This window comes from Typopeltis vanoorti, chromosome 18 (genome assembly GCF_054136105.1).
Source record: "Typopeltis vanoorti isolate ZY-2024b chromosome 18, IOZ_Tvanoo_1.0, whole genome shotgun sequence".
NCBI lineage: Eukaryota > Metazoa > Arthropoda > Arachnida > Uropygi > Thelyphonidae > Typopeltis > Typopeltis vanoorti.
Genome location: NC_143566.1, coordinates 67548807 through 67569040, shown reverse-complemented (window position 1 = coordinate 67569040; position 20234 = coordinate 67548807). Strand labels below are relative to the sequence as shown.

Genomic DNA, 20234 nt, shown 5'->3' with positions numbered 1-20234 from the left:
AAACTCAACTCTGGTTAAATCTAAAATTAAAAATTTTGGCTTTTTAAATATAATGACACATTTTAGGTGTTGTTGTTATTATTATTATTATGACAGTATTAACTTGATATCTCCAAGGAGTACAAGGACTCATCGCGGGAGGGCGCTTGCCACCGTACGACACCCGACCGTCTACACACGCGTCAGAATCTATTAATTACACGATGCCATCAACCGTCCGCTAATGATATCGTTGCCTATGTGCCGGTGTGTGGGATGAAATACCTGAGTTTCCAGGAGGGGAAAATCCTAACATTTCTGTATGAGTTCGGCTAACAAACTAATTCCACTATAAAATAGCCGAGTGGAGTAGGGTATCCTCCATGATGAGTCCTTGGAGGTGTCAGGTAATAATAATAAAACTGATGTTGCTATACTAAGCTCAGAAATCTCATAGAAAATTGCAAACAGGTTGTTATTCCTTAGAAGCTGTAGGTTTTTTTTATTATTTTTTTTATCTTATTCCGAAATCCACTATTTTTAAGGAGAAGTTTCACATCCACGAAGCCAGCAGGATTTATAGCAAAACTAAAATTGTTATTAATTTTAGCTTTGGTTAATCGCAAAATGTTTTGTGTTTACCTCATTCCCATTGCAGTTACATGAACTTTTTTTTATTATTGTTGTTGTTATTATTTTATTTTATTTTATTTTTCCCTGTTAGATGCCAAATTTCAATGCTTGGGTGACTGGAGTGGACCTTCGAATGGAGATCGCTATCTGGCCTTACTGGAAATGCGCGATGAACCTGACACTAGACCGAAATACCGGTGTGGAGTGAGTGTCTCATTATTCTAAAAAAATAAATAAACAAAATAAAATAAGTAAATATAAATAGAAAAGTATTTTATTAAATTATTATTATTATTACGTGACACCTCTAGGGAGTCCAAGGACTCATCATGGGAGGGCACACTCCTCTAATTAGCTAAATACATTTCACTCTCTCTTCACTACTAGTTAATAAATGCATTTCAGTCAGCACACTCACATCTTTTATTTATTTATACTTTTGTTTTTCAGATGTATCGTCACGATATGTTAACGGGGCGAGTATACGTATCTCTTTCGGTCGATTCCACTTGTTATAATCACCTTCGCTCTGCTACAGATGGTTATGAATCTTTAGTTCTCACACCGTGTAAGTAAATATTCCGCTGTTATTATTATTATTATTATTATTATTATTATTATTATTATTAATTGTTCTTTTATATGTAAGAATATAATTATTGATATTTATCCAATAAATTCTAAGAAAATAGAAAATTAAAACTGCAAATAAAAAAAAAACAATTATTATTATAGAAATCAAAGATTAGATTAAAATATATACAGTTGAAAACATTCCTTTAGTTAGTTGAATCTGGAGAAAAAAAATTTTTTTTTTAATTAAAATTTTGCAAATCAGCATCTTTTCAATTTGATACGTATTAGTAAATATTTGACTTTTTTTTTTTTTTTAATATTTTTGAAGAACCGATTCGGCTACTGTTTATATTATGAAGAAAGAACTATTTGTTGACTTCGTTGAATTGATTATTTAGAATGGATTCAGTGTTTTATATATTCTTATTTTCAAAGAATTTGAACATAGGGATTTTGGATTACTGAAATATTTTATAGCCTTATAAATGTCCAAATTTATGTTTTCATTTGATTTCCGTTATGATCTCTTTAAGGTCCAATGGTAAGAATTAAAAAGCATAAGGGGTAAACGTTCACAGATTACGAAATCTGTTAGAAAATTAATATTTTTAATTAAGAAAGGATTGCCATAAAGGGTCGAGGCAGCAGAGGCAATGAAGTTAGTATATTACGTATGTGCATGCTTTCTTCAATTGATGTCTTTTGCGGAGGAAGAACCCTATCATCTTTAACCCTGTCATCTTTCAGCTAAATTCACCTTTAGCTGAAAAGCCCTTATAAGTGTTAGTTGCGTCACAGATGGAATTCAAATCCCAACCTTTATAACCAATGGGTGTTGTAGCTACAGATCGTTCTACATAGGCGTATCGCCAGAGCAGTAGGTGTAATGTTCGTAAAATATGAAGAGTTGTATATTTTTACTGGTTTTATTTAGTTGCTTGGGTGGTTTGATGACCTAAAAAATAGTACGACTGGATTCCAGAAAATAAGCATGTTTTAGCGTAACTTTTTCTTAAATAAATTAGGATTGCATTTTTAATTGTAATTTCTGCACAATCGTTTGATTGCGAGAAGGATGTGATGTTATCTTCCTTGTTTTCAAGGGAAAAGTAAGTGTGTGTGACGCGTGCGAGCCTGCCAAGTGAAATGGCAAACTACATTTACTGTTTTGTAACCGCTTCTTGTTTATGCCAGGCAAAGTTTTACAGTTTCCGTTTTTATCTGTTTTTTTTTTTTTTTTTTTTTTTTTTTCCCGGAATGCTTAGAACTACGTGGATAAACCTATCCTTGATAGTTTATGCAAGAAGCATTATTAGATTGTCAAGATATTAAAGTAATTCCATAGTTTCTTATACATAAAAAGATAATGATAGATGTAGAAAGGCTACCCTTGATGGTATAATAAATGTTTTTTTCTTGTTGACTAATGTGAGTGGCTTTTGATTCTGCGAGTTCACACCTCATATAATTTAAATAAATTACTCCTGGATTTAATGTATAAGCAACACCTATAACAACGAAGTCAGTTCCGCGTATTTTATATGTTTTGGTGTTGCCTTTGCATAATTCAAGAATGATTTGTTTAAATTTTTGAGGCGTACTTCAACAAAATCGGAAGACACTAGTATACGAGAGAGAGAAGATGGATAAACAAATAAAGACAGATAAACGAAAAGAAAGAAAAGACATGAGATAAAAGGAAGGATAAAATATGTTGAAAGTAAACACAGAGTAAGAAAGATAGATAGATAAAATACCTTTCACGGGTTTAAAAAGGCAGAACCTGCCATGTAATTATTTAATGATGTTTGTAAATTCCGACTATCCGCCCATCATTACCGCATGCCTATTAATCAAAAACCAAAAAATTGATTAAACCTTGCAAACAAAGTAACCACCCATCGTCCCCAACTTTCAGCACTCCCAAGCTATAGAAAAACTTTTCATCCTTTTAGATCCGGAACGTAGTCTGCCTGTACCAGTTCAGAATGCCCGCTGCCGATTTCCTGACTGGGCCCAAGGTCAATGGGAAAGCGTTCAGGTCACTAACAACGTCTTCGTATTTCACGACCCCACCCGTCTTCAGAAAATCACCTCTCGATGCATCCACAGGGAAAACAATACCCCCAACGATCGCTTTGTGGTGTTCATGGCCACCCACTGGTAAAAAAATTAACTTTTATTTGTCTGTAGTTTGTTGATTTACGTTGCAAGTCTTTATCCTTTGATTTAAACATAGATTAGTGGGTATAACAATTAACTATATTGGAATCTGTTTACCTTTGCAGCGGAGATGAATCCTATACTTGTATATGGTTAAATCGACGAAGTACAAACGTCATGGAATTTCAGATGGGTAAGTATGAGAACCTTTCACTTATTGTTGTATTTGTAAGCCACATCCTAGTTATTTACAACATGAAGCCGAACAGAAAGAGATAAATTGTCCAACTGATGTTAAAGTCGTTAATATTCAGCTATCGACTCTCTAATGTTTCAGCACTTGCCACCTTTTAAAACGATGATTGATTCTTTGACAGAAAATGTTAAAGATGCTGCCAAGCTATGCATAAATCACTTAAGCTATTAACATGAATTATTCTTTCTTGCATTCTTGGTTGTCTTTAGTTCGTTTATCAGTAGTTTGTTATTCACAGAATGAACAAACAACCGGTTTTTTTAACAAATCACACCCTACTGTTCTTGCTAAAAGATTTTTTTTTTTAATCTATTCGCACTCAAGGTATGTCCATGATAAATTAAAGGATTTATCAGGGTATTCTTTATTTATTTATTTATTTTTAAATATAATATCGCGTAATTGATTACATAATAAATCTATTATTCTAACTTCCATGATAAATGTACCTTTTATATTTCGTGAATATAAAAATCACATTTATCATGGAAGCGCTTTAAAAAAAAGGCTAAAAAAACAATAGAAATGAAAGAAAAATTGTACCATAATCTTAGCATAAAATTATGATTGACAATAAAATTTATTTCTATTTTTTTCTAGGAAGTCGATCCAATCATCAATACTCAGAATTGCTTTGTGATGACTACCAATTTACCCTGGACTCGTGGATAACCCAAGGCAGTAAGTTTATTCTTATTTTTTAAGAATAAAAATACACTGTTTTAACGACATCAACTTGATTAAGCAGTGTAAAATTTTCTTCTTTTAAAATAGTGTTGTCTTTTTTATTTTTGCCAACAGGAACAAGTACGTCAGAGGTGTCATCTTGCCCGATTACAGGAGATTACACAGGAGTCGTTCCTGGTGGATCTGGACTATGTGCTAAAGTTGCATCCGATTGCAATAATTCAGACATCATGTTTTATACTGTTAGCAGCTGTGAGAACAGTTCTCACATCTACGAGGGTAAGTATTATGCGTATATTTTCAAAAATAGAATCGCATAAAGAAAAAAAAGTTCAACGTATTTGATATATTGGATTGTGAGAGTTTATAACAATGGTGAATCTACCATTGCCTTTTTGTGACAAAAAAAAGTTAGACTCAAGGAATCCACTGTTAACTGAAGGAGGAAACATAAATCTACTTTATGCAAACATAAAAGGTGCTATATAGAAACAGTGTATTTCCAGTGCCAGTGATATTTAGTGATTTACGGCATCATTAAGTAATAGTATTCTTTCTATATACAGGTAGTCCTCGACTTACGACGGGATCCTCGACTTCCAACGTCTCCATCGTAAGTCGATTCTGACGTAAGTCGAGGACTTTTTTAAATTCTTGATTTGTTTGATTTCTGTTGTAATAATTTCATAAATTAGGTTTCTATTTAACTTAAAATGGTTAAAAATGTATACACTTACATAAACATGTATAAATTATTTATTAGCACATATACATATAAATACGTAAATAGAAAATTAAGAAAGAAAAATTTAAGAAAAAAATACATAAACACATATCAAAAAATGGTGCACTTACTTTAATTTGAAATTCCTTTAAATATTAGTTAACATAAACAAAAATACTTATTAACGGTGTCATTAATTAAACAGGTGAGTAACTCTCACTTATTTCGACTATATGGTTATTTCTCGCGATCCGGAGTAGCTCTTTTAATCAGAAAATTGATTAATGTTGTCTGTTGGGTTTTTCTTTTTTTTTTTTTCTTCATATATTTCGCGATAACACCTGACTGCTTCTCAAATTTGCTTTTCGACTTTGGCGAAGCGATCAGTGTCTTGATTCATATTTTCGAGTAGCTGAAGTCCTTGATTTAGTTTAGAAAATATCAGCTAATCCTTTTACAGTAAAATATTTTTAACGATTTCTCTTCATCTTCCTCGTTATTCCTTTCTTCTTCTACAACTCTTTCGTTTTGGAAAATCTTATTTTCCAAATTCTTCTGCTAATTCTTCTATACCGTAATATTGATTTCTAGATCCAGTTTTCTTGCAATTTCAACGATTTCTTCACCAATTTCTTCTAACATACTATGCTCATTGTACTCTTCGAGCGTCTCCTGCGGTAGTAACTTCTTCCAAATTCCTTGCATACGTTGTTCCGATACTTCCTTCCATGAAGTTCTAATGTTCTGGATACATTGGTTGTGATATAAATGTATGTATACGCTGTCAACAAAGTTAAATTAGAGAATTTTTAATAATAATTTTTAGCCGTCATAAGTCGAGGATTACCTGTATTTGCAAAATTGGTGACGTCATAATATTTTTAATACTCTAAACGGAACACCAAATATGTAGATTCTATTGGACACTCCCATTGCATGATAAAGATCTATTTGGTACTTTAAGTGAACTAATTTGTTTACTTATTTTTTTATGTGATTTCCACTCACCAAAGGCTTCTATAAACCTGTAGTACATACTGCAGGTGAATTAAGGATTTATTTTCTTTTTTTTTAATTAATATTTTTTGTATTTTTCATTTGTTTTTTACATAGTCCAGAAACACTGCTCTAGAGACCAAACATTGATTTTTTTTCCCCCAAGCCTCTTCAGGCTTCCAATAAGCTGTGAAATGATCTCACATCAGTGACGAAATTAATCTCCTGCCCAAAAATGTAAAAAAAAAAAAAAAAAAAAAATTGTCAGAAGTGGGATTTGAACCCACGCCCGGAGAACCAGACTGTGACCTGAACGCAGCGCCTTAGACCACTCGGCCATCTTTTTTTTTTTTTTTTTTTTTTTGAAAAACTTTATTATCAATTTTTGCAATTATTTACATCATAATGAATTATATATACAATATATACATTTGTTATACCATTATTTCAATCGAAGTTTCATGTTATATTATATCATCATGTTATAATGTAGTTGTTACATTACTGTTCTCTTAAAATGCTTCGACTTCCTTTACTTATAAACAGGGAATCTCATAACTGGTAGTTACATACACATTACTTTCTATTACATCAATTAAGGTATATTTCAGCTTTGTTAGCTTTTTTGTTTTCTTCTCTCTCTCAGTTGGGTTTAACACTTTTTTTTCTTTAAACAATATACAATAAATTATATTTACATACCATATATATAAATATCACACTTATTATATATTTAGCGAACTATATATTCTACAAGATAAATCATATATACATCTGTACAGCGAAATAACATTCATATGCAATCATCTGCAGAATTTCTTCTATTATATTACAAGTCCTTGTTATAATCATACACAAAGCTTTCACGTATGTTACATAAAATTCGGCGTCTTGTAATTTTCCTGATAGTTTTTTTTTTTTTTAAGTTAAACTTGTAACACTGAGTTCACTGTTTGCATTGAAGTAAGAGTGCACTCTTTTTTCCTGCGGTAGGAGATCTGTTCCAAGTGACTCGGGCGTTGTTTCTTATGATGGAGGTGGAGAGCTAGTATCCTTCCGATTTGCCCCATGTCCACTAGGAGTGATGAAGGTGTCGTTCTGTTGTTGGTTGGAGGGTTCGTCTGATGTAAGGTTGGAGGTTAAGTGTGCCCATTCTTCTGTAGTCATTCTTCTAGACTGGACTGAATTGGTGATCTCCTCCTCGATATGGTGCCGGGACTATCTTCTCTTCCATACGCTTGGTCGCACCTGTGAGCCCAAATTTCGTACATCGTTAGGATTAGAACATTTGTTTGCACCCTGTTTATATGTTTTCCTTTTAGCCAGAATAATATTTCTTCATTGATTAATTTAATTTCGGGAAGCCATCTTTTAACGGCTTTCCAAGTTACTTCTGCTTCCTTGCAATATAACATTAGGTGGTATAGTGTTTCCAGTTCCTGGCAAAACTGACATGTTGCATGCCCTTCAAAGGGTATACCTTTAGCCACTATCCACATCTTGGTTGGTAGGCAGGCATGGTGCACTTTAAAGAAGGTCTTATACCTGGGATGTATTGGGAGCTTGAAGACATTGTTTAATACCGGACTGAGTGTGATTTGTCCTCTTCTTAATTCTCTATGTTGTGGTATGGGAATGGTTGTTCTGCTTAGTTTGTAGTATGTTGCTTTTGTTTTTTGACTTATTAAGGTTTCAGTGTCGATGCGCTCTGTCACAAATACGTATCCCTCGCCATCTCTGTAAACATTCTGGCAACTCTTCCGTGAATCTCTGGCATTGTGCCGATTATTCTGTGTGGAAGGCATTTCTGTAGGAATGCTATTGCATATCCGTGGTATGACTTAGTGTTTGCTGTTTCTGCAGTCTTCGCTCTGTTGATAACTGTTTTTAAGTGGATATTAAGTAGACCTAGACCTCCGGCTTCTAATTCGTGAAAGAGCGTTGTTCTCCTCATGGGTTCGTACCGAGAGCCCCAGACGTAGGTGGCGCACAGCCTGTGGATCTTGTCTGCCCATTGCCCATGGTACGGGATGTTGTTCACTTTGTACCAGATGCGAGAGGATAAATATATGTTGCATATTCGCGCTTTTCCTCTTACAGATAGTTGTTTTGGGCACATGGTATTTATTTTCCACGCAACAGCTGTGTGGAGTTCTTTCCACTGTTCTTCATACGTTTCTGGGCTGCCTATTTAAACTCTCAGAACCGGTAAGTATTCCTGAGTTCTTGAGGAATCTCAGGGTTATTTTCCTATTAGCATGCAATGAGATTTATCCAGGTTTACTTTCAGGGCAGAAGCTCTCGCAAAAGCGTCTGGTAATTTCATTGACTCTTCTACGGATGTTTCCGTCTCTGGGGTTAATGTGATGTCGTCAGCATATGCCAATATTTTTAACTTGGCTTTCCCGGTGAATGTTTGTTCCTTTGATTTCTTTGTTGGAGTTAATCGCTCTGATGACTGGTTCTAGTGCAAGGACGAAGAGGGCCATAGAGAGGGGGTCTCCTTGTCTCACCGAGCATTTCATTTTAAAAAATGCGGATAGCTTCCTGTTCACGATTACTTGACTTTCTGCATTCTCGTAGAAAGTTTGTAGCCATTTCCTAAATTTTCCTATATCTAAGCCTAGTAGGACACAAGGTGTATCGGTCAGATTGTAGTACTCATATATTGATCTTAAATGAGTAATTGTCTGCTATGTTTCTGCCCTTAATTGCACAAGTCTGTGCGGGAGATATTAATTTCTGTAGGTACTTCTGTATTCTATTGGACAGGATTTTTGAGATGATCTAGTAATCGGTATTTAAAAGGGTTATCCCTTTCCATTGCTTTATGTCTTTTAATTTCTTCTGAATTTGTGTCTGAAGTTTTCGGGATAAGTGTGACGTACCGTGTGCTGAATCTGTCTGGCTTTATTTGTGTTTCGTATATTTTCTTGTTCACTATCTACTTTAGATTCAAAACCGTTATTTCTATTCATTATGATATTCATATCACGAGATGGTTGAAACCAAGAGGTACTTACAGTTCCTTCTTGGTTAACCTTCGCATTAGCCTGCGAAGCTACGGTTGATCTTCGGTCTTCCTCTGCGGCCTGCAGCTTGGGGGTCGGGACAAGGGTCGCGCGGGTCACTAACAATAGGGAGCACTAGAAAACATGTCTGTATTCTATGAAAGCTAGAGGCCACTATTAGACCACTCGGCCATCCTGACATGTCTTATCACCTTCAATTCAATATATCTTGAAGTATGTTTCACATATAAAACTACTTTTATATTCTTTATTCGCATTACATTCAGGAAGTTCTTAGGTGAGTTTTATTAGTTACAATTACATCAGTTAAAAATATGCATCGTTGTACGATCACTAACATCCTAGGAGTTTTCTTAGGGAAATGAGAACACAATGCAATAAAGACTTCAAATTAAACGTTCGAATTCTATAGCTGTTGGAACACAGCTTCAAATTCTTGGAAAAGCAGACTCGAGACATGTTTCATCCCATGTGAATGAGGGCTTATGTGGAAACAGTTTGCAGAGTTTGGAAACGAAGTAGGTGACTCTCGGAACACATCTGTGACAATTAATAAAATTGCACACAAAGATATTAATCAATAACGTACGTTTAACATAATTTGTGATTATGTGAACAAGAACAATGTTCTGATGTGATATATTCGTTCCTCTTTTGTTGAGACTATTTCAGAAAACAAAGCCCAAAAAGAAGACTGTCATCGTTCGGGTTTTGAAGTGAGAACTATCCCGCGACCTTTTGGAAGATTGTAAATCATTCCATACACCGATCATGATTGCAATATAATCAGTATTAATTCTTATGGACTGTTTCTGGTTTTTATACTTCGGGGGGGGGGGAATTCTTTTAGAGCTCTCCGGCTGCGTGAAATCCTCTTTGATATTTCCATTGTAGGATGGATAAGGGAATTCTGCTTCTGAAGTAATCCATTACTCCAACAACACTGCATATAAACTACCAGTGGTTGGGTCCATTACAAAACCGGCAACCGCACTTGTGGGTGAAAAGCCCTTTCATTAAAAAATAAAAAAAAAATCCTCATGTCATCGATGATGATCTAATCCAGGTCGTTTAAAACTAAAATGGAGCATGTTGTATTATCCATCCTCCTACGCTATGGAGGCATACGGATATTTAAATTATTGATGGAATAATTTAGAAATACTGTCTCTACTAATGCTTTCATTTATTTAGCTTGACGACAGATGAGTCATAAAAAACTTAAGAGCTTCACACTAATTTATAATTGATCAAAAGAATGGATAAAATATTTTTGAAATGAAAAAACAAATGCCAGATTAGTTCTCATTTGAGTTTTAATTATGAAACAGCGTTATCGTTATATAACAATTGTTGTTATTAGGATTACTATTATTAGTTATTTTTTGAACTTTATGTTAATCATCCTTTTTTTCTCATTTCGAATATTGGTCATTGAGTAAGCAAACTATAGTTTAGTTAGCAACTGCTAAAAGAACAGAATTGACTACAAAGCTAAAAAATGAACGTGACTATGCCATCCATCTGTTCATTGGACATCAACAGATGCTCAATGATATGGTCACTCAGATGCTCAATGATATGGTCACTCAGATGCTCGGTGATGTGCCACACCAGTCCTCTCAATGTGGTCCTGTTGTATGCTTTTCTGGAGGCTTCAACTCTGTGAAGATCAGTGTCCAGACACACCATCCAACGATCTCATTGATGGCCTACCTCTTCCTATGCCAGAAGACTATAAAAAAAAGACTAAACTGGGGAATTGAAATTCCAAATTTTAATTACATGCAATTACAATGTTATGAAATGGCTTTCTGAATATTCCACCATCTTAAGTACAGATTTTTTAATACCAACCTCTGTTGCTTTAGGATATAACATAATACAATACCATATGATATAATACTGCGTGTGTATTCCAAATTAATTTACCGTTAAGTTTTATCTCAATAGTGGTATACTAAATAGTGGTTCTCCCATTCCTCGGTTAATTTTGATAAATATAGTGAAAACTTTTGCTGCAATAAATAAAGGAAATTAGTCTTTGAAGCTTGTACAGGTAAGCAAAAGAAGGATGTTATAACTAGGACATTTTTCTCTTCGCCATCTCCAGGTAAGTTCCACCATATGAAACAGCTAAAAATTCCATCACTTATCTTTAGTGGAGTTTTTAGCCATATATATGAAGTCCAGCCAATGTAACTGCTGATACGTTCAATGCTGTCACAATGTCAATTTATCAAAACGATGTGTTAAGAGGAAAAAATTGTTCATTAAACGCCTATTTGAAAATCTGGAGATGAATGTCTGGAGTCGCTTTTATTTTAATAAAATAATTTTTATAATGAAATGAACATTTTATTCTAATAACATTTATGCAATAAGCTTCCTAGAAGTTATATTACTGTTTAACTATTTCATTTTTTTCTGGCATTTAATTATTATTATTATTATTTTATTCAGACTAAATCTAATGTCATATGAAAAGTTTCAGTTGGTAACTCTATATAGTTAGGTTCTACTGGTGGCGCCATCTATTATATACATCCTTTACTTCGTTGACTTTCACAATATTAGAATTCCAGATCTTCTCTTTTCTAGTAATTATATAAAATCCAGTGTCTGTCCTACTGAAGTGAATTGATATGATATAATCCGAGAAAAATTTGCAATTCAGGGAGGGGATAAAAACGTTTGAAAAGAAATTGGAAAGACGCACTGAATTGAACAATAAAATTTAAGCCAAAGGCCTAACCGATACTTGATTTTTTGTTTGTTTTTTTTTTCGCACGTGTCTATACGGGATGACTACTGGTCTTTGACTGAATAGTTTATTACAACATTAACGAGTATAAGTAGAGTTTATTTTCTTTTTACTATTTTTTTTATCCTGCCTAATTTGTTACCATCTATCTCTGTAATGACGGAGATAGGATTCGTTTTAAGGCAGTATGGCCAAATTGTTGCCGATTTCTTTATTTTTTGTGCAGCACTTCGAAATAATAATTACGAAACTATCTGTTAGAAAAGACCCGTATGATTGATCTGTTGCGCCAACTGTAATAACAGATGAGTCAGTAAACTAGCATACGTACAAAAATACTTTGAAATTGTCGGTTACTGTAGTCAATAATTTCTTATCGAAATAAAATCTAGCTTTATTTTATCAGTAAGTTGGAAATAATTATTGAGCAGGGATTTATTTTAAATATAAAATGTACAATGAAAATACTTCAATAATTGAGTAACATTAAAACAAGTACATAAAACGCAATAAAATTAATAAATCTTATAAAAATACTACGAAATAAATAAATAATTTAAAAAAATATATGTAAATCCTTTAAAAATAAATAAGTGAAATCTTTTAAAAATGAATAAGTAAATGCGATAAACTAAATAACTTGTGTAAAATAAGTCAATTCTCTAAAGTGCCATAAAAAATAAATATCCACAATATCTTCAACTTATTATTACGAATTAAAATTTATATTGGAACGTGCTTTGTGATACCGTAGGAGCTTATACCATCCATTTTATTTAATTAAATTTAATGTTCAAATTGCCAAAATCTGGACGGATATGTGGCTTACTTCACTCATCAGCCTAAACTACACTTAATGTAACTGGATGGAAGGTACCCAAAAGGATTTTATCTCTCAGAGAAAGAAAAGTAATTGGGGTACGGCGTGTCTGTGTTGTGTGAGCAGCCAGAGAGAAAATTGAGGTGCTCACTATCTTCACTGGCGTGGAACGAATGTCAGGGTTAGGCTGCCATCTTCGGTTTCGTCGCAAGAGAAATCTGCTGCCAGACAGTGGCTCGTAAATGTCACAGTCGAGTCCATTCGGGAGGTTACATTTTCTATTTTTATTTTTGCCTTTTATTATTATTATTATTATTTCGTGTTTTCTTTCGTTCATTATTCTTCTTATTATTATTAGTCTAAAAGCAGTCAAAATGACAAAAAAAAAAGAACAAAAATTATTTAAGAGTTATTTCATTAATTTAAAAAAATTATTTTAGAAAAGCTGCCATTCTAACATCAGATAGTTGTGTCCTATAACCCCCCCCCCCCACACACACACACAACCATACCAGATAATGGAATCTTCACCATTATCACGAAAGTATTCGTGCTATTGTGGTTCAATGCCTATTACTTTGTTGTCTAAAACTGCCACTTATTCCATATTTTATTGGTGCATAGGTAATACGGAGTTTCATATGCACAATGAAAATACATTAAGATGTTATAAAAGTTGTATTTAGTAGCAATAGCAAAATATGGGGAAAAAGTGATAGATGATCTAAGAAAGCTGAGCCAACCTACTGCAGGGGGCGTCTCCAAAATACCTTCATTTTATAACAGTTTGCTTTGTGATAATATCACTCTATTCTTTCTTACCCTAACACAAAGTGTGTGTGAGAGAGAGAGAGAGAGAGAGGGGGGGGGGTAATGTATAATAAACAGTCCACAATACGAACCCCCAATCAATCGATCAGCCCTAGTAATGCAGCACCTCTGGTCCCGATAAGAGGTCATACTATGTATTGGTAGAATTTTGATGGTGCAGTCCACTTTAAGCGGGCACGAGACGATGCTCGTCTCTATGCTTGACAACTAGAGCGTGTGTATGCTGTGCTTCGTGAAAGCTACTCGGCCTTACGAGTAACTCCTTTAGCAAGCCAATACCAGACCACACACATAAATCAATTAAGGCGCAAGAAAAAAATCTGGCGAACTAGAGATGGAGGTTCTCACTAATCCAGCCCAAGTTGAGATTTAGCGCCATGTAATTATCACTGGATTCAATTGATGGTTCAATTCTGGTACGAATACTTCTCTAACGTTCGAGAGAGTCGTAACTGGGTATTGAGAGGTTTTTTACTGCAAAGGATCACTGGGCACGGTATCGCAGAGTTACTTGGGAGAGATGAGTCAACCATACAATAGAGTGACTTATATTTTAATAAAAATATATTTAAAAAAATTACTTTTAGTGTTAAAATAAAAATACCAAAATCATTTGAATCACCATCGTATAATACTGACCTTTACGGACACAGTGGTTTACCTTTCTGTCCCCCCACCCCCATTTTTTTTTATGTGACTTCATCCTATAGTACATTAGTACCGTAGGTGGGCTATTTTTTAATTTTTTTTTTAATAGTTTATATTTATTATACTTTTATATAGTCCGAAGACCTTGCTCTATCTAGAGTTCCAACATGAAACTTTTCAAGCCTTAATCTTAGTGTCAATATCTAATTTTTAAATTCTAATCCAGAGGTTAACTTTTGTTTTCCCCTTCCAGAACGTGAATACCGATGTCTTGGCAGCTGGGATGATAATGGCATCATGTATACTTACACACAGCGGAGAGACATGGATGGATTTCAGTGCTTTGTGAGTATGTTTGGTTACACTTTTCACTTATAGCTGATGATGTTCTGTTGTTGTTCTGTGAATTTTGTATTCTCTCCACGGTAACTGCATGAATAGTAAACAAATGTTTAGCATTCGATGCTGAAACATTCATTTTTTTTTTTGTTATTATTATTTTTTGTTTGTCTCAAAATTGATATTATGTAATGGGATAAATGAAGTAGGAGTCATCGTACGATCGCTTCTATAGAGAGCAAATACGACTACGTGACCGGAAGTGTACACATTGCAATGGTTGCATTAAATCCTTCTTTCGTGAGTAAAAAGCGCTTTGAAACCAGTTACGAAAGTGGCGAAACTGGTTTGAAGAGTACTGATTTTAACATGGAGTCAGGATGTACTACGATCTCCTCTTTATGTTTTTCGAGGCTTTTGTTTTCCATAGCTTTTCATGTAACTCGTGAACTAACTTTTTTTTAAATTAATATATTAGTTTTTAATTTAATGAGATGTCTGCCTGAATACGTATTGTCCCGCATCTCTTTGTTGAAAAAGAGATTAAAGATATTCACGACAGCTACCAATGAAAGATGCACAAGTTCTAGCTATGTTAACGCCAAAAGAGCTAATTAAATTCCCAGTTCAAAACTGTTTTTGACGAAATGGGTTAAAATAGTCAAATATTTTAACACTAATCTACTGGTTTTAAATATAATTACAATGTAACTCTTTTTTTTTTTCGATAATTGTTTTTCGTTAGCTGTAGTAAATTTGCTTGCCCTATTTCCATCAGGTCCTCACCCTCCCCCGCAAGCGATTAATCGTGCGGCGGGGGGGGGGGGGTGAGGTACATTTGATTTTTTTTTTCCCCACAACATATTCACCCAATGTTTCGTGTCTGTCGATCTCATATTTCACATCGATTCAATTGCGATCGCAGTTTTCTCTTTCGCTATTTTTTTTTCTTCTTTCGATTTATACAAAATAAATATAACTCATTTGTTTTTGCTAACTTTTGAAGGCTTTACAATTATAATATACTTTGAATAACGTCTCCTCAGGACCCCAAGCTGTCTGGACCAATTAGGCCAATCAAGGTCCCGAAGCATGAAATTTAAAATGTTTTGCATTTTAAAAGAATTTGATGGGGGAAAAAGAAAGCAGAAATAATTTATTTATAATTACTTTCTCTTTTTTTGTAAACGTATAATCGATAAATTTATTAATCAATTTTAATATTATTTAATAGTAGATATTCCTGATACCTAATTATTTTAAATTAGGCACCAAAATAATTCCAAAATTGATCTTCCCATTTGCAACCGGGACTGACCCTCCATATTGATTCCGATCACTAATTTTTTTTCTAAATATATTAGCTATTTCACTTAAAACTGGAAAAAATTATGTCTCAATTAACCAAGCATGTTTTTTTTTTAATATTTGTCATCTTTGTAAACTATTTTTTATGTTCTACGTGTCTGAACTCCACTGTTTATTTTTGCAGTCTGGGAAGGTTCTCCATAGTGGTAAAGAAGCGTATATTAAAGAAGCAGGAGAAAATTGTCTCCGGGGGGATGATCCGTTTATTTATGGCATGAAGATTACCAAACATGGTAAGTATTCTGCAAGTTCTTCGCTTTTATTTGCTGATTTGTAATAGATTCGAACGAATGTGATTTATGCCAAGTTAACCAACCATAATATACACATCGGTCACTGAATTAGAAGCATTTATGCAGATATACGTAAATATCACTTATACAGCGCATGTGTAAAAAAATTTGGCGTCACCACGTGTTCTAGGCAACTATTTAAGAATGATGCTGGTCAGTAATCGTCAATAGTTTTTGATCTGGCTGGAGCCACGATTTTGAAAACAGCACAGCTGACTGGTTTCTCAAAAGGCGAGATATCCTGGCTGTTTAATCAGTGGAAAAATAACCCAAACCTTCCTAAGTGCAGCAACTGACCGAAGCATTTAATGACGGCTGTTCCCGACCCATCTCTCACCATACTATGAGTAGGGAATTGAAGATCGCTACTGGCATTCGCATGCTTATAAGGAAACCACTGATTTCTGCGATGAACCGGAATGTTCGTCCACAGTGGTGTTGGGAATACCATGACTGAACACTGGAAGATCGGTAAAGAGTCATATCGTTGGACGAGTCACGGTACGCCTTGTTCGGGTAGAGAGTTTGGCGGGAGCCACATGAAGCAGGGAACAGAAGTCAAGGTTCTGGAGATGGTGTGGGCATGTTCTGTTGGTACGAACGGATCCCTTGATATTGTTGAAAGTTCGAGTGTCCTCCAAGGAATATCTGAACATTGTTAACGATCCTGTAATGTTGTGTACCCAGTAGATGACAGTGGTTTCATGGACGACAGCATTACTCTCTATCGTGCAAGAATTGTTCAGCGAGCATGACAGCGACTTCCTCCATCCTCCCTTATCACCTTTATGCTCGGATCTGAACCCCATTGAGAATGTATGGGACATGTTAGAAAAACAGATCCAAGAGCAAAAGTCCTCTTCCGTCAAATCTGAGCCAGTTAAAGGACTGCTAGCGAACGCCTAGTATGTTGTAGACGTAGATGCAATCCAACACTTTGAGTTTACGCCAAACCACGTATGTCCTGTGATTCGGGCTAAAGGTATCTAACATGATATTAAGTAACAGTTTTTAATTCAGTGGCCAGTATGTGTAACGTCCTCTTACTGTTTTTTTTTTTTTTTTTTCCTTTAAATTTTCTTATTGTCGTGGTCTTGTGAAGTAGTCTAGTTCTCGAAAAGTTCTGGACTGTGTTCCTCAACAGCAATATGTATCTGGACTGTGTTGAGGAACACAGTCCAGATACATACATATATATATATATATATATATATTTTTTTTTTTTTTTTTTTTTTTCTTGGTATTTTTTCTTGATATACGTATACTCTCTCCAAAGTTTGGAGTTAACGAATTCTATGAAAAAGAAAAAAAAAATCTTGCTAAAATAATAGTATTATTTTTTATTACGAAAATAATTTATCTTATATTCTATTTCAGCATCTTGTCCAGAAGCACCGGTTATTCCTCACCTTTCCAAGACAACCAATAGGCCTGTAGTCGACCTTTACGATAAACCTTCGCCACAAGATCCATATTGGTATCAAGAAGAAACAACAAAACCAAAGAAGACAGTCACCAGTATGTACCAGATCACAACAAATATATTTTTAGATTTGTTTTTAATGCGTATGATTTTATTTATATTTTAGCTCAGTTTTTATTTATTCAAATTATATTTTAGATTAATTTTTATTTACCAACCATGTTTTTTTTTATTTTTATTATTTTGTAGGTCCACCTAGAAACGAAGATAACGAAGTCAGTTCATCTGCATTAACAGTTTTGCCTCATATGATGAGCATTTTGATCCCCGTATTTATTTTGGCTACTTGTGATCTGTGACAATTTTAACTGGAATGAGAACTCCAAGCTCATCCAAGAGTCATATAAAGGATTGGTGAAATTCACAATTGTTATGTAATATAGAGGGAGTTAGGTGAAGTCTGGCGCGCCTCCTACTGGTGAATTTCTGCAGTTGACATCGAAAGAAAAGTAACAAAGAACATGAATTTTTTTTGCTTTGTTTTTAATTTTTTTTATGGAATGATTTTTTGATAGAAAGAAAGATCGCAACAGTTCCAAGTACAAAGGAGTGCTAAACGGTGAATATTCCAAAACCAATCGTTCTTTTTACTTTCCCGCTAATGCACAAAATATTTATAGTGACTGTATTTCGCATACAGATGCGAAAATACGTTAGAATATATCAAAATAGGCCAAAAACTGCGGTGATTCAGTAGATAAATAAGGAAGACCTGTTATCTCAGGGATTTTCGTATAATTAAACGTCTAATATCTGTTTTTATAAAGAAAATTACTTCCACCCTGTGCGTGTGTGTGTTGAGAGATGAATCTGTGGGGTTCAAGGCTTCGTTGGTGGCGATGACAACCACAGTGAACTGTAAAATTTAGGAAACACATCTTAAAGACTTTTAGTGAATTTTGATCGCTTTTAGTGAGGTCGCTTTTTTTTTTTTTTTTTTGTACAGATTTAGAAAGTTCCTGTTTCTTCTTGTTGGAAATACTAAAGAAGCTGCAGGGGATGATGTTTTTTTATCCCTTTAGTTAAATATATATTCAATTGCTGTTGTTGTTTCTTTTTTTTGCTACCGATGGAGCAAACCGGTAGCTATGTATAGTGTTGTATTGTTGCTTTTTTTACCGCTCTTAGGGTAAATTAAAAAAAAAATGTTCCTAGGGTTTTTTGCAGTTATATGTACAATGCTATTCATAATCAGCTTTTGTATAAGAGTTATGAGCAATCTACGTGTGTATTTTTGTAAATATTTATGAGAACATAAGGATCTGCAAATTGTTTTTTTGATTTACTAAAATTATTGTGGATCGTGTAGAGGATTTGTAATAACATGCAAGGAAAAAGTAAGTAAAAAATATTTCGTACTTTTTATGTATTGGATTGCATTTATTATTTGATTTAGCTGACATAGTTTAAACATGTTTTTGTATTTTGAATATATTTCGTAAGAAATTATAGGAGTTATTGCATTTTAATTGTGAGTAGTCTTAATAAGATATACTTTTTATTTAAAAATTGAAAAACCCCCAAATTAATATCCTTAAAAAACTTGTTAGAAATGTTTACATCAACGGTCTGTCTCTCTACACCAGTAATTAATCATCTTTCTCCCTACATATATTTCCTAACATTGTGTCACTAATATCCCTTGACTGCGTTTGGAGCGTAGCCATTACAAAATGAGTCAGTGTTTTAATGGATTCGTTCACCAGTCCAGTCGCCTATCACTGGTAAACCAACAGAAAACGCACAACAATTTTAACTGCACTATTAGAAGTTTTTTTTTATTCGCTTCACAGACCATGACCTTTGTTATCTCACGTATCACGACACGGCAACAAGCTAGCCTTCCCCCTCAATGGCTTCCCTCCCACCCCTCAGGAAGCATGGATATTAAACACGTCTACACGACTTTCGCTTTGTTGGTAGCCAACCAATTAAGATGTTTGATGACATATGACGTCAGTTATTTAGTCTCGTGACTATCGAAAGGAAATCTACTATTTCTTGCTTTGCTTTGGCGTTTCTCATTGGTCGGTTAGGAAACTACGCAGATGCAATTTGTTTTGTAGAAATGTTTGATTATTCTAATTTTGTCAATAAATGAAATGCTTTTATAATCGAAATCGTTTGCTATATAACACAATATTAAATTATGTACATTTGTAAATATTAATAATCCAATTCCAGACTATTATTATTACTGGTATAGTAGTTCTCTACTTTTTTAATTAGCCTAAGTGATTATATTTGAATGAATCAAATCAATCATTACAATTGAATATTTGAGGTACTTGACTACTTAATAAAAGCTTGTGGCCAAAAGGATATGCGCAGAACGTTCACCCCTAGCTTTTTTTCCCCCTTCTTTACCCTACAGATTTCACCAAAGCTGAACTTAAAAAAAAAAGAGTATCCTCTTAAGATTCAAATGAGTCATTCTTCAAGTTAGTGCATGCATAGGGGATCAAAGATTCCGACTTCTTATCTCCTTCTTCGATGCCTCCAAACACCCACCCACTCTGTGGTTCAAGAGGACGCCTTCGTCGACTGGAATCCCGACTTCGGCCTGCAGAATGAAGCCTTAAAGGGCCAGGCAGCTGTTAGGCCGCATATCCGCCCCAAGACAACAGTCCACAACATAAACT

At 34.3% G+C, this 20234-nt stretch overlaps 1 protein-coding gene across 2 annotated transcripts in view; it reads left to right on the top strand.

Annotated features, from left to right (window-relative positions):
- LOC150096739 (uncharacterized) overlaps positions 1–18955 on the top strand; it is a 52035-nt gene extending 33080 nt beyond the window's left edge. For both annotated transcript variants that reach the window (XM_090408465.1, XM_090408464.1), the window contains exons 6-15: positions 704–816; positions 1063–1180; positions 3144–3351; positions 3477–3544; positions 4208–4288; positions 4409–4573; positions 14363–14454; positions 15941–16049; positions 17487–17627; positions 17782–18955. In XM_090408465.1, the coding sequence (XP_090264591.1) occupies positions 704–816; positions 1063–1180; positions 3144–3351; positions 3477–3544; positions 4208–4288; positions 4409–4573; positions 14363–14454; positions 15941–16049; positions 17487–17627; positions 17782–17891 (1205 nt within the window). In that variant the 3' untranslated portion in view covers positions 17892–18955. The remainder of the gene's footprint in view (positions 1–703; positions 817–1062; positions 1181–3143; positions 3352–3476; positions 3545–4207; positions 4289–4408; positions 4574–14362; positions 14455–15940; positions 16050–17486; positions 17628–17781) is intronic.
- Positions 18956–20234: the final 1279 nt, after the last annotated feature.